We start from the raw sequence: 13,148 nt of genomic DNA, 5'->3' as shown, positions 1-13,148 counted from the left end.
TCTCCATCAAGTCAGGATACTCAGGATCATCACCAGTATTAGGCTTTCACTGGAATCCAAAGCCTAACATGTTTTTCTGGCACTCCAAGTTCACGCAGGTGGATGGGACTTAGGAAATCCCACGCAGGTACTGCAAGTAGAAACAGCCACAGTGGCTGGGCAGATCCCGGCCTGTGCCCATCTCGTGGAGAGTCCCACAGTGCTGAGATGCTTCCTACAGTGAAACCACAGAGGGCAGGAACTACCTGGGGACAATTCCTGCATTGTACAATTTAATTCACGTCTGTCCACATAAGTGTGATTTACTGTCACGGAATTCAGTGGGAGTATGTGTTTGCTAACTAATACACATCAGGAATGGGTGAAACAAAATAAGCACCATATGCTCTGTTCTAGGTAAAGCTCTTTTGATTAAGGAAGAGAAAATTCCAAAGCTTATCAAATAAGAATGTTTAATATAAGGATACGGAAGGATCACGAATCAAACCAAAAGCAGCAGCTCGGTGCGCCGGGGCTTGTCTGAGAATAGAGCGGTTCTGGATTAAAGAGGGCTCTCAGTCCCCCAGCAGCGGGCCCCGAGGATCCAGCTTTCAAGAACCTCACTCAAACGCTCCATCACACACTACATGCTCATGGGCTCTTTCATCTGCCTCAGGATAAGAACCACTCCTGGTCCCATCACCTACGGCCAGAAAGGAGGTGGGGTATATCCTTCCTGCCCACTTAGCAGGGACTGGGGGCTGAAGTCCTCCAAGGATAGGAGTGAGACTTCTATAGTTATGCATGGAAATTTGACTTTGTCAGAACTAAAGGAACTGAAGATTTTTTTAAATTTTTTTTATTGGAGTAGAGTTGCTTTACAATGTTGTGTTAGTTTCTACTGTACAGCAGAGTGAATCAGCTATACGTATACGTATATCCCCTCCTTTTTGGATTTCCTTCCCATTTAGGTCACCACAGAACATTGAGTAGTTCCCTGTGCTATACAGCAGGTTCTCATTAGTTATCTATTTTATACATAGTAGTATATATGTCAGTCCCAATCTCCCAATTCATCCCACCCCCCTTGAAGATTTTTATGGCCTGAAACGTTTACATTTTAGAAACAATTGTACTGGCAAGGAAGTACCCATTTCCAATTTCAAAAACAAGAGATTTAAAAACTAACTTACTTGGGACTTCCCTGGTGGCGCAGTGGTTAAGAATCTGCCTGCCAATGCAAGGGACATGGGTTCGAGCCCTGGTCCAGGAAGATCCCACATGCCGTGAAGCAACTAAGCTTGTGTGGCACAACTACTGAGCCTGCGCTCTAGAGCCCGCAAGCCGCAACTAGAGAAAGAAGAAGCCACCGCAATGAGAAGAAGCCCACGCACTGCAATGAAGAGTAGCCCCTGCTCGCCACAACTAGAGAAAGCCCGCATGCAGCAACAAGGACCCAAGGCAGCCAAAAATAAAAAATAAAACTAACTCACATGTTAAATAAATGATGACACAAGCAAAGGAATAGTATGAAGCTATTAAGAAGAAAGAGAAATAATTCTCTGTACTAATATTCATCAGGAAATAGTGTAAAATGAAAAAAAAACCAAGGTACAGGACAGTGCAGTATGTTACCATTTATATAAAAAAGGAGAGAGGAATCATATATTTTTTCACACACATTTACACATTTATGTATGCATACATACATATGTATACAGAGTCATAGAGTATATGTACACATACATACACACATACATACACACATATTCTTTCTATGCATGCAACATTTCTGCAAAGATACACAATACAAAGAAGTCTAGAGAATTTTACACTCTTCAAGTTGAGATGTTTCTTGGGCATTCCTATTTATCCATGGTAGTAGAAACCATAAGGTTACTCTAGCTTTCTATTATTTTCTTTTCTCACTTATCAGAACCAAAAAAAAAAAAAATAGAGCCTGAGAGACAATGCAATCAGTAATAACCAAATAGTGTGCATACTTGAAGATTAAATTAGGCTAATACACAAAGGTTGAGAACTTATTCTGTATTAGAAGCCATGTAAGAAGCAATTGGCTATTTCAGAACAATTCTTTACCCAAGGAGGACCTGGTGTAGTTTAACTATTTATCGAGCACTCCTGTGCTAGGTGGTATGTAGTTGGAGGGATAGAACCATCTGAGCTTAGCAGTCATAATCTATCCCTTCTATTTCTTTTTTTTTTAACTTTTTATTTTATATCGGAGTATCGTTGACTAACAACGCTGTGTGAGTTTCAGGTGTACAGCAAAGTGATTCAGTTATACATATATCTATTCTTTTTCAAATTCTTTTCCCATCTGGATTATTACAGAGTACTGAGCAGAGTTCCCTGTGCTATACAGTAGGTCCTTGTTGGTTATCCATTTTAAATATAGCAGTGTGTACCTGTCAATCCCAAACTCCCTAACTGAATGTTCTATTTCCGAACCCTAAGATGTATTTCTAGCTCCCCTGAGACGACCTGGAGTATTTGCCATCCTGTACCTCCCCCTAGGTGGCCATCCAGGAATAGGTGTCCTCACTGTCTGGCTGGCAGTTCATATGGGATGCTGACCTTGGGAGAGAGGAGCACCTCTGTTTGGGGTTTCACATAACCAATCTTTCACTACAGTGAAAACGTCTTGAACGTCAATGAGGTTCTGGTAGTAATTAAGACACTTCAAATATCCCAGTTATTGTTCCCTTGGGCCCACGATAGAACTGCGTTTCTCTTCCCCCTTGAACGTGGCCATGACCCTGGGATTTGCCGTCGCCGGTGGTGTGTGAGCAGAGTGACGGAAGCTTTAAGATCAAGTGCACGTTTCCCCATGTTCTCATTTTCCTGCTGTGGTGACCAGGAACATTCCAGAGACTGCCAGCTCTTCCAGCCTGACTCCAAGATTGGGTGGAACTTGGAGCAGAGCCCGCCGTGGAGCTGGAGTGGAGACGGAGCACGGCTGAAAACTGTCTTTATACCACTGAAATGTGGGCTTTCATGCTGCCACAGCAGAGCCTGGACTGACAGGTGTTCGGCAATCGGTGTTTTACTGAAGATGGCAGTGAACGCAGCTGGGGAAGGCTGCAGAGAGGGGCACGGACTTGCGCCTGTGGCCACCCACGGCTGAGCCCCTCATCTGCTTGTGCTTTGCGTGGAGGGCAGCCTCTCTGCCTAAGCCCCATCCACCACGTTTTTCATGTGTCTGTAAGTCTACCAGCTCCAATGTCCTCTGGAAGCCAATGGATTTGCTATTCTGCCCACTTTCTACGGATTCTGTAGAAGGAAGGGATGGCCTCTGCTCCTAAGGAAAGCTGGTCAGAGCTGTCAGGAAGGAAGAAAGGGCAGCTCTGGTCCCACAGACGAGAGGAAAGCGGTGAGAGACTTCTACTGTGGCTTGGGAGGCACCTATCTTTGCTATGTGAAAAATTCACACTTCTCCTATTTATATAACATTGACTCTATTTCTCGTGAACTGACAACCCTAGCCTTAGTATGCTAAGCGCACATGACCTTTCTCTGCCCTGGGGGATATTTTGAAACTTTTTTAATATTAACTGACCATAAAACGTGCTGTTTTGAAATTGATTCAAATCCCTCCCCCACCCCCCATAGCTACCAAAGAAGTTCCATTAACTCTTTGCGATGCAAACAAGGAAACAGAGGTCCAGAGAGGTTCACTGCCTTGTTTAAAAATGACAAACCAAGAGAACTAGGACTAAAGCTCAGATCTCCGGATTTCTAAAGCCAGCTCTCATCCACCTGCCAGTACCAACTTTTGCAATGGTTAGACATGAATGGCCATCTGATAAGGCCCACCTCACTGGCTCATGACCTTCACTTTTTTATTTTTTTATTGGAGTATAGTTGCTTTACAAAGTTGTGTTAGTTTCTGCTGTACAGCAAAGTGAATCAGCTATACGTATACATATGTCCCCTCTTTTTTGGATTTCCTTCCCATTTAGGTAAAAAATATGGAACACTTCAAGAATTTGTGTGTCATCCTTGCACAGGAGCCGTGCTAACCTTCTCTGTATCATTCCAATTTTAGTTTGTGTGCTGAAGTGAGCACTGGCCTTCACTTTTCTAATTTTTCAGGATTTTCTCCCCACTTCCCTTTGCCCTGAAAGGCAAGGCTGTCCTAAACATTAGGCTCAAGTTTCTGAGTTTACATCCACTCCAGAAATTCTTCACCACACTGTTAGCCCTCTTTTGCCGATGAGTATACTTTTTCATGTGTTGTCCAGTTTTTCTGATTACTGTCAGCAGGAGTCTTGGTCCAAATTGCCTAGTTTATCATTTTATTATTGAAGGTTCAAGGACCTGGAACTGTGTTATAATGCTTAATTTAGTTTGGAGGTAGAAAGAACAGAAAGTGAGAGGATAGCAAGCATAATCTAAAGTATTTAGAATCATGTAAGTCTTAAGGCTAAATGGATATATTATAGATATATATATGTTGGCAAAGTGGCTATTCGGTACAATTAACAAATCTTTTGAATTAAGAGGCATCTTTTGAAAGGCCTTTCTATGTGTATAGAATTTCCCACATTATCAGTCCTGCCTACCCATGCAAGAAGTCAGAAGTTAATCTCCCAGCCTCTTTTACAGCTAAACGCAGGCATGTGATTTAAGCTTTGCTAAATACCTTTGTCCATCTGGCTTTGCACTGGAGAATGTCTAGGAAGCAGGCATATTCGATAGGAATGGTAATAACGGCCTTGGCCTCCAGGGGGAAGCAGTGGTGAAGTTTGAAGCACCTGAATCTCAGTTTGGTGTGAGCTAGTTTAGTCCGGGTCCTCCGACAAGCAAGTGCCAAGACTGGCTTAAAGAAGCAAGGATTCTATCGGGGGAAATGCCTCTGTAAGGTAAAATAGTGAAGGGTCCACCAAAGGCTGGGAGGGCCATCAGGCCGCGAGGCAAGTTAGACCCTGAGAAAAGAAGAGAAAAGCAAAGGGGAGTCTTGGCAAAGCCGGAGGGGAGTCTGCCAGCCCAAATCTGCTGTCACGGAAGTACCTCATCTCCCAGGAACGGCCCGGCCCTAGCGTTCCTACTTCCCTCCATCACCGCCTGGGAGCCGCCACGGGAGGAGTGGCCTCGCTGCTAACGCTGCGCAGGATTTCTACGCCCGGCATCTGGGACACGATGACGCTTTCACAATCTCTGCGCAGTTTCGGATACTTGATTAAAGAATATTCTCTAAATGATACGGTGCCGCAATAGCTACAAAGAAAGTGACTCATGGGAAGCGATACCTTTGCCCACACCTCTGCACTGGCGCGCAGCCTCCCACCCGGCAGGTGACGGGGAAGGGAGGTGGCCCTCGGGAACACCCTGCTCTGCCCTTCCCGCTCCGAACAATGCTGTGTGGGAGGGTGCCTGCGTCCAGCCTGTTACTTTACCCCACATAGGATGCCCCGGTCCGCTGACCCCGTTGTGTCCTGACACCCCTTCCTCCCCCTCCTCCCCATTCCTAAGCCCTAGTTGTATTTATCTGTATCTTCATTGTTTTCTTCTTAAAGCCAATGAACTGTCAAACTGTTTGTCAAGTTGCACAAACGGACTTGGCATTGAGAGCGTTCCCTTAGCTGGCAATGTCATTAAATCCAGAGAGGAGGAGGTGTAAACACAGAATGTGGAGAATACTGTGGCTTGAAGACAAAGAGTAAACGACTTCTTATTGACTTAAAGTGATTTCGGGGGTTTTATAAAACAGTGGTCTTCAAACTGTGATTTAAAGCCATGGATAATTTCAATATGATCAATTTCCAGAGGCTTACATGTCCTATCTACTCTTTTCCAAACTTATCTGCTTGAAGACGTGCCTGTGATGGGAGGACATATCGCCTCCCCTTCGCACCTGTTTCACAGCTGGGTCTCCAGCTTCCTAGAAAAAGGCATCTTACTATCGTGCATCACCTTCAGGTGAAATAGCTTCTTGGACATCAAATAAAGGGACGATTTGAAAAACTGTCAGCAAAACCTTTCATCAAAGCCCCGAAACATGCCTCTCATGCATCTTTTTAAGAACTGCATTTTCAATAAAAATTTTCTTTTTGTTCTGTAATTTTTATCTTAATCAAATATTTATCAAAGCTTAAGATTTATTTATGTCCTTTTGATCAACTTTCCAGTAATTGAAAAATAATCCAAAAGGAAAATTTTAACACTTTGATCCCAGGAAAAAATTTTAAATTAAATATTAACATACATATTTTTGTTGCAGATAATAATAAATGATCAATAGGACTTTCCATCATAGATGTAAATTACATTAGGATAAAATTCTGTGTAGAATGTTAATAAAATTTCAAGAAGAAATAGTGATGTCAAATATCTGATTTTAAATGGAATAAGTTCAGGTATATAAATAGAATGGCAGATATCAAAGAGTAACATTCAACTGGCTATATTTAAATGAATGATGTAGAGGTTTCATTAAAGAATGTCAATATTTATAAAATGCCAGATATCACATCCTTTATAATTTCTTGAACGTATGATGACAAATTTCAAAAATTATATTAAAACTATACAAGAGGGTACGTAATTTTTCTAAAACATTTTTATGGGAGCCGTAAGAAAAAAAAATTTTTTTTTAAAGAACATTGTTATAGGAGTCTAATAAAAAGTCTGCCACTTTGGTTTCACAATGAACAGTTCATTCACCATCCATTCACTGGGTGACACTCTGGTCGGAGAGCACAACAGGTGTGGTAGAAAATACTGGGGGCAGACTATGAGAACAGAAATCCAGCTTTTTCACTAACTCCATTTCATAACCCGTGGCAGCCAGTAAACCTGTCTACCTTTGCTCCTCATTTGTAAAATGAAGCAACTGGACTACCGGTTCCTTTGAAACTGGAAGCTATTCCATTCTGTCACTACATGTTCTATTTGGATATCTTCTGTATGTCTTTTCTTTACCATTAATTTTAAGCCCTTTTCTAGAGGTAACATAAACACAGTTGGGAGTAGGAAAGAAAACATTAACTATTCTCCATTTCCTCTCCACTAAAGAGAACACGCTTCTCTAAGATTTATGGAATAGAAGAAATGGACAAGTAATCAATTCAAAGAAATTGCACAGCCATTACAGTAATTTTTGAGATTTAGTGGAGAATCTCCCAATCCTATGGATTGGAAACTGGTGTACATAGAATTTCCCTTTACACCAAGCATTCTTAACCTGGAGTCCATAATAGAATCTGATGGGGTTCAAAAACTTGAGTAGGAAAAAAAAAATACATCCTTACTTCCACTAACCTTTTAATTAAATATTCCCTTCAATTATAGATGTAGGTAATAACCAGAGTGGTATCAGCTGTTACTGTTTGTTACTGTTTCACCAATAAAAATGTTTATCACAGTACGTTACAGGTGTGTCAAAATACTATTTATGCTCTTTACTATTTTGAAATTATGGGAGCTTATTAGATTTGGTGCTAGCTCCTGTTATTTCATGCACAGAAGCATACATATAATTATATGTATAAAACTTGCTATATAATAAAGTTGGTTTTCATATTTTGATAACTATTTCAACATAATTTCCTGAGTAATTCTATATATTAAATTTTATGAGTTTAAAATTGTTCTGAGGTGTCCATAAGCCCAGCCAGATTGCCAAAGGGGTCGCTGGCACATCCACACAAAACACTAAGATTACCCTGGCAAGAATGCGGACAGAAAGATCATTAAGGGCCACTAGTGCAGCACGGAGCAATTGATAGTCGCCACTGTTAATCTGAAAAACTGCAAATTTTGGCTCGATAATTGAGTGGAGAACCTTCAGGACCAACCAGAAACATCAATTTAAAGAGAGAGTGACAAAAAAAAAAAAAGAATTTTTTCAGAAATCCCGGAAGCCCAGGGTGAGCAATGAGGATAGGAGGGGCCCACTTCAGCCTGGTATTTGTTACTGGCTACGAGGCCGACTGAAAGGCCTACAACCCACTTCCTGTTGATGGCAGCTCTGGCCCATCCACACCCTATACGCCCCCACATCCCCCCCATCAAAGGGACACACTCGAGAAAGGGGAACACAATCCCTACACCACTGAATCAAAGAACTCTCTCTCAAAAATTTTTGTACCGGCATTTCGCCAAAATCCACACTCCTAGGGGTTTAGCGAGCGTGAGTTGGCTCCCTTTCCTCGGGGCAACCGGGGATTCTGCAGCAGCTGACCGAAAAGTTTAGTCCACAACCACAAGTTCGGAAACCATCGCTTGCCAGCGGGAGGTACCTGTTACAACAGACTGGCAGCCCGTTTCCTTTCCCGTTCCCGGAGGAGTGTTTCGGCCCGGGACATGCGGACCCTTTGCTTGGGAGCCGGCCGTCCCCTAAAATTCCCAAACTCGAGTCTCTTTAAGACCCCAGGTTCGAGAACTGATGCCTCCAACAACGCCTCCGACTCCACCTCCTTCTCTGCGGCCCGGGCAACACTCGGGCCCAGCTCCAGAGAGCGGCACCGTTGGCTTACGTAGCAGCGCGCGATTGGCCGCCTCTCCCTGGCGGGCCTGGATTGGCCGGTGGCTGGCCCCGCCCCTCGCCCCCGCCCAGGCCCGCGGCCGCCCGGGTGTCCTCGCGTCGCTCGTCCGCGCGCAACCTGGCAGTTTGCCTCTTCTTCGCCCTCCAGCTTGCGTCCATGGCCACCGCAGCGAACGAGGAGCCCTTCCCTTTCCACGGCCTCCTCCCGAAGAAAGAGACTGGGGCCGCGTCCTTCCTCTGCCGCTACCCGGAGTATGATGGTCGGGGGGTGCTTATCGCCGTCCTGGACACGGGGGTCGACCCCGGGGCTCCGGGCATGCAGGTGCGGCAGCCGCCGAGGGCCCGGGCGCGGGGGCGCGGGCGGCCTGCCACCGGGCCGGGAACGCGGAGGGGACGCGGCGTCGGAGCCTCGCAGGCCGAAGCCCGCTCTGCGGCCGAGGGGGAGCCGCCGGGAGGAGGTGGAGGGCCCGACGGGGGGCGGGGTGCGAGGGGCCGGCGGCCGGGAGCCCCGGCTGGGCCCTGATCCCGGCCCAGACAAAAGCGGCTGGTCGGGGCGCCCGGGGCCGCCGGTCGCCCAGGAAGCCCCTTCCTACCCAGGCGCCTCCAGGCCCGGGCCCTCGGGCTTCTGCCCAGCACACCGCCTTCTTCCGCGGGTGCCTCGTGTCTTGGGCACCAACCGGCGGGTGCCTGTTATTTGCAAAGGAGGATTTTACTGTTTTGTTATTCATGGGAGCGGGGGGTGGGAAGGAAACAGGGAAGGGGCAAATGACCTATCAGAACTTCATTTTTATTGCTGTCGTTCGGGAAGTTTGGTTTGGGGAGGAATAGTTTATCTTGAAACATGAAAGCCGGCTTTCAAGAAGATAACTCGGTCAACTTCCGGAATTGTTTCCTCTGGTAGTTTCATGTATTCTATTTTTAACTCTCTTCCGCAATGTACTTGTTAGGGTCAGTGAAACGCATGGCTTAGTCTTTGATATAAAGAAGAACCCAACTTTGTTTTTGGCGAACTCTTCAGACTGCATTAAATTATCCTTCCGTATTTTTTTTTCAGCCTCAAAATGTAAGACAACATACTTCATGATTTTTTAAAGTTATTTTCTTTTGCCCTAGCCACCTTTGAAATCGTTAGATCAAGGTACCATGCCGAAAGGTAATTTTTTAAAATGTGTCTCTCTGTTGAAAGCATTCTCATTAAAGTCTTCAAAGTTTGACTTTTGTAAATTTAGTAGCCTGAGCCTTACACCGAAACCCAGCAATAAACAATTTCACAGTTTCAAGACTCATCTCCCAAATGTCTAACCTAATCCTCCTGTACGCTGATCTCTTCCTTGTATCAGTCTTTCCACTGTATTTCTTAAAACCCTGAAGTTTAATAATTCTCCTCCCCCATGCCTCTCCCTCCTCTGCATCCCTTATTGTGCTCTTGTATAACTGAGGTAGCATTTTGGAAGTTAGGATGTAATGCCGGGGGTGGGGGGGGGGGTGGGGAGGGAACCGGTCCGGTTCCCAGTCAGGCCGACTCTGTAGAGAATCCCTCTGGGAACGTTGCTCCCTCCTGTTCATTCTTCAGCAGCACTCTGGAGCGCAGGACCCCTCATGGTGGCCCTGTCAGGCAGCTCTGGTGCATCAGAGAGGAGCAGGTGATGCGTTCCCTCCTGGTAGCTCTGGTTGTCCAGTTTTCTTAAGAGCTCCGAAGATGTACAGCAGTGACAGCTATCACCTCATTGAGGCTTCATTACAGTGCAGTAATGGTTTCCATTCTGGTGTGGTGTGTGTTTACTTTTTATAGGGATAAGTGGGAGGAGAACAGCTGGAGTAAGTGGTCACTGGCTCTTTTGTCCGGATAATAAGGGGATCAGAAGAGTTTGGAGGAGTAGTGTCTCAGTAAAAATGCTTTTGTAGAATTTCCCGGACCTGCTTATCAGATAATTCCATCACTCTCTCTATCAAGTAGCAGTAATTCTCATCCCACAGTGTTGCTCTGAAAATTGAGGCGATTAATTACATGTGACTTCTTAAAGTGCTCATGGAAAGTGTTAAACAAACACTGATTTTTTTAAGCAAGGCTGTTTAGTAGAGGGAGTTTATGCTGGATCTTGAATCACCATCTCTCTGAAGGATGAATACGCATTAGATATTATGTGCATGTAATAATAAATGTTTGAGCAACAACATATTTGAAGTAAAATGAAAACATAACTCTTATCTTCTAACTTGAACTCTGAGAGATTGACCTAAACATGGCCATCTGAAAGAAGTTCACTAAGGTGGCTTGCAAACATGAGTGAATTTTTAAGGTTTTTTTCCCCCGTTTACCTTTAACAAATGTGTCTTGTAGATCTGTGTATACATCATTAAGATGAGACGGTGGATAGAAATAAAGTGGAAGGAAAGAGTGAAATGGGAAGAGGAGGTTGAACTGGACATTTGGAAAGGCAGGTGGTGTCTGAGTAGGGGACTAGGGGTGCAAGGGAGAGTTTTCAGGAGCACAGTGGGGAGTCCCATTCTAGTCCCATTCTTCGGTGACGGCCTTGGGCCCAGTTCTCTTGTGATAGCGTGTAGGCTTCGTTAAATGTAGAGGGTGGCCAGCATGAGAGGAGGAGTAATTAAATAAATGATTAAGTCTTTTCCTCAGCAAGTATTCAGGCACCTGCCAGGTCCCTAACATTCTGCGTTAAGAGATGATGTAGTCCTGCAGGTAACTGTTAACAGAAGTTGATCAGGGGACCAGTGAGAGCTGGAGCAATCAGGTTTCGCGGACAAGAGATGGGGCTTGGACTGGACCTGGAAATAAACCCATGGTAGCCAGCGGGTCTCCTGGCTGCCATTGGTCACCCTTCACATGGCCAAAGTTACTTTCCTTAAAAAACAAAACAAAACAACCCATCACACCTTTGCTTAATATAAAACAGAACTATTTGGGCATCCCAGTTGTCTTTGCGTTGAAACCCCCAGATTTGAACTTTGCACAGCTCTTTGCCATTCAGCTCCAGCTCTTTGCGTAGCCTCGGTTCTCATCCCACTACTTCTTCTGTCCACATCCACTCCGCCCCACCATTGAAGCACCCCGCCTGTGCTTCCACCAACAGCATTTCACAGCTTTGCTCTCACCCAGATGTTCCAGGTCTTTCCCCAACACATGCTTTTGCATGTGGGGTTTAATCTGCCTGCAGGCCTTCTACAATCACCTGTAAACGCCTACTTAATCCCTTAAGACCAGCTGGGCCTTCACCTGTTACCTTTGGGGTTATCTAGTGATATTAATTCAGCCCCCCACTGTGTATTTATGTGTATGTGCCAACCACTGTGTTAGGACCTGGGGGTTCAAAGAGGAGTAAGGCCCAGTCCCTGGTGACAGTTATTTAGTTTGCTCTCATAGCAATTTTTTCATATCCTATAGCACTTAAAAAATTTTTTTTTTTTGGCTGCACTCAGGCCCTCAGCAATGAAAGCACGGAGTCCTAACCACTGGACTGGCAGGGAATTCCCTAAAATGTTTCATTTTAGTATATCGGCTTATATACCTTTTTCCTGGTTCAGTTAAAATTCCTTGAAAGCATATATCCAAATTCATTTTGTATGAAATGTGCTTGTAACATTTTGTGTTGAATGGAAAAAAAATGTATATATGTGATAATGTCCACAATTTCCTCATGGGAAAAAAATAGTTTGGGAAGGAGGAAGTAGTCCTGTAAAAGTCTTTCTAATTTTACCTTCACTAAAATATAATGGAGTACAGTAAGGAAGTTATCATAGGTATGTACTTGGTTACTAATAGTGGGTGCTCTCCATTAATTTAAGTTTTATTACCTCCCTTTCAGTTAGCCTTTCCTGATTCCCCCAAGCTGGCTTTTGTGTTCTTACATGCTTTCCTAGACACTGTCCTTATCATTATTATTTATCGTCCTATATTGCTGTTCTCTTTTTTTTTAATAAATTTATTTATTTGGCTGTGTTGGGTCTTCGTTGCTGCATGCAGGCTTTCTCTAGTTGCGGCGAGCGGGGGCCACTCTTCCTTGTGGTGCGCGGGCTTCTCATTGCAGTGGCTTCTTTTGTTGTGGAGCACGGGCTCTAGGTACGTGGGCTTCAGTAGTTGCAGCACTTGGGCTCAGTAGTTGTGGCGCACGGGCTTAGTTGCTCCACGGCATGTGGGATCTTCCTGGACCAGGGCTCGAACCTGTGTCGCCTGCTTTGGCAGGCGGATTCTAAACCACTGCGCCACGAGGGAAGTCCTGTTCTCTTTTCTCATTTGTCTTCCCAACTGGATTGTAAGCTTTCTGAAAGCAAAGCCTGTCTTATTCATTCATCATTATGTTCTTAGAATAACAGTCATTTAATAGTGTTTGTTTATGACATACCATTCTTTGCTTAAAGGAGTATTTTCAGTATCTTCCCTGAAATTTCAAGTGGATGCTTATACGTTCACTTTGGCTTGTGCAGGATAGTTTGCGAACCTTCCCCTTTTTGTTCCAACCCTCTACAAACCCTCACCAACTTCACTGTAACTGTTTCAGTGGAGACGCAAAGTAACGTAGATTCTTGATGTTTGGGGAGAATATCTTCGGGCCATTTCTGTTCTGTTCGGCCAGTGGCGCCCAGTAAGCATCTCAGTCTCCCACCCCGTTCCCAGGGCTTATCACCTTAGCTCTCCGCATAG

General features: G+C 44.7%; 1 protein-coding gene across 5 annotated transcripts in view; it reads left to right on the top strand.

Moving 5' to 3' along the window:
• Nucleotides 1–8,595: 8,595 nt before the first annotated feature.
• Nucleotides 8,596–13,148, top strand: part of TPP2 (tripeptidyl peptidase 2) — a 67,595-nt gene continuing 63,042 nt past the window's right edge. For 3 of the 5 annotated variants that reach the window (XR_014298063.1, XM_082675677.1, XM_082675676.1), the window contains exon 1: nucleotides 8,596–8,810. Coding sequence is in view for 4 of the 5 variants with exons in the window: in XM_082675677.1 (XP_082531803.1) it covers nucleotides 8,646–8,810 (165 nt within the window). In the remaining variant the exon portion in view is untranslated. The remainder of the gene's footprint in view (nucleotides 8,811–13,148) is intronic. The other 2 variants (XM_082675675.1, XM_082675674.1) reach the window with 1 other exon arrangement.

This window comes from Grampus griseus (assembly GCF_964374135.1).
Source record: "Grampus griseus genome assembly, chromosome: 18".
NCBI classification, from domain to species: Eukaryota; Metazoa; Chordata; class Mammalia; order Artiodactyla; family Delphinidae; genus Grampus; species Grampus griseus.
Note: the sequence above shows the minus strand (reverse complement) of the source record. Positions and strands in the feature narration are given on the sequence as shown.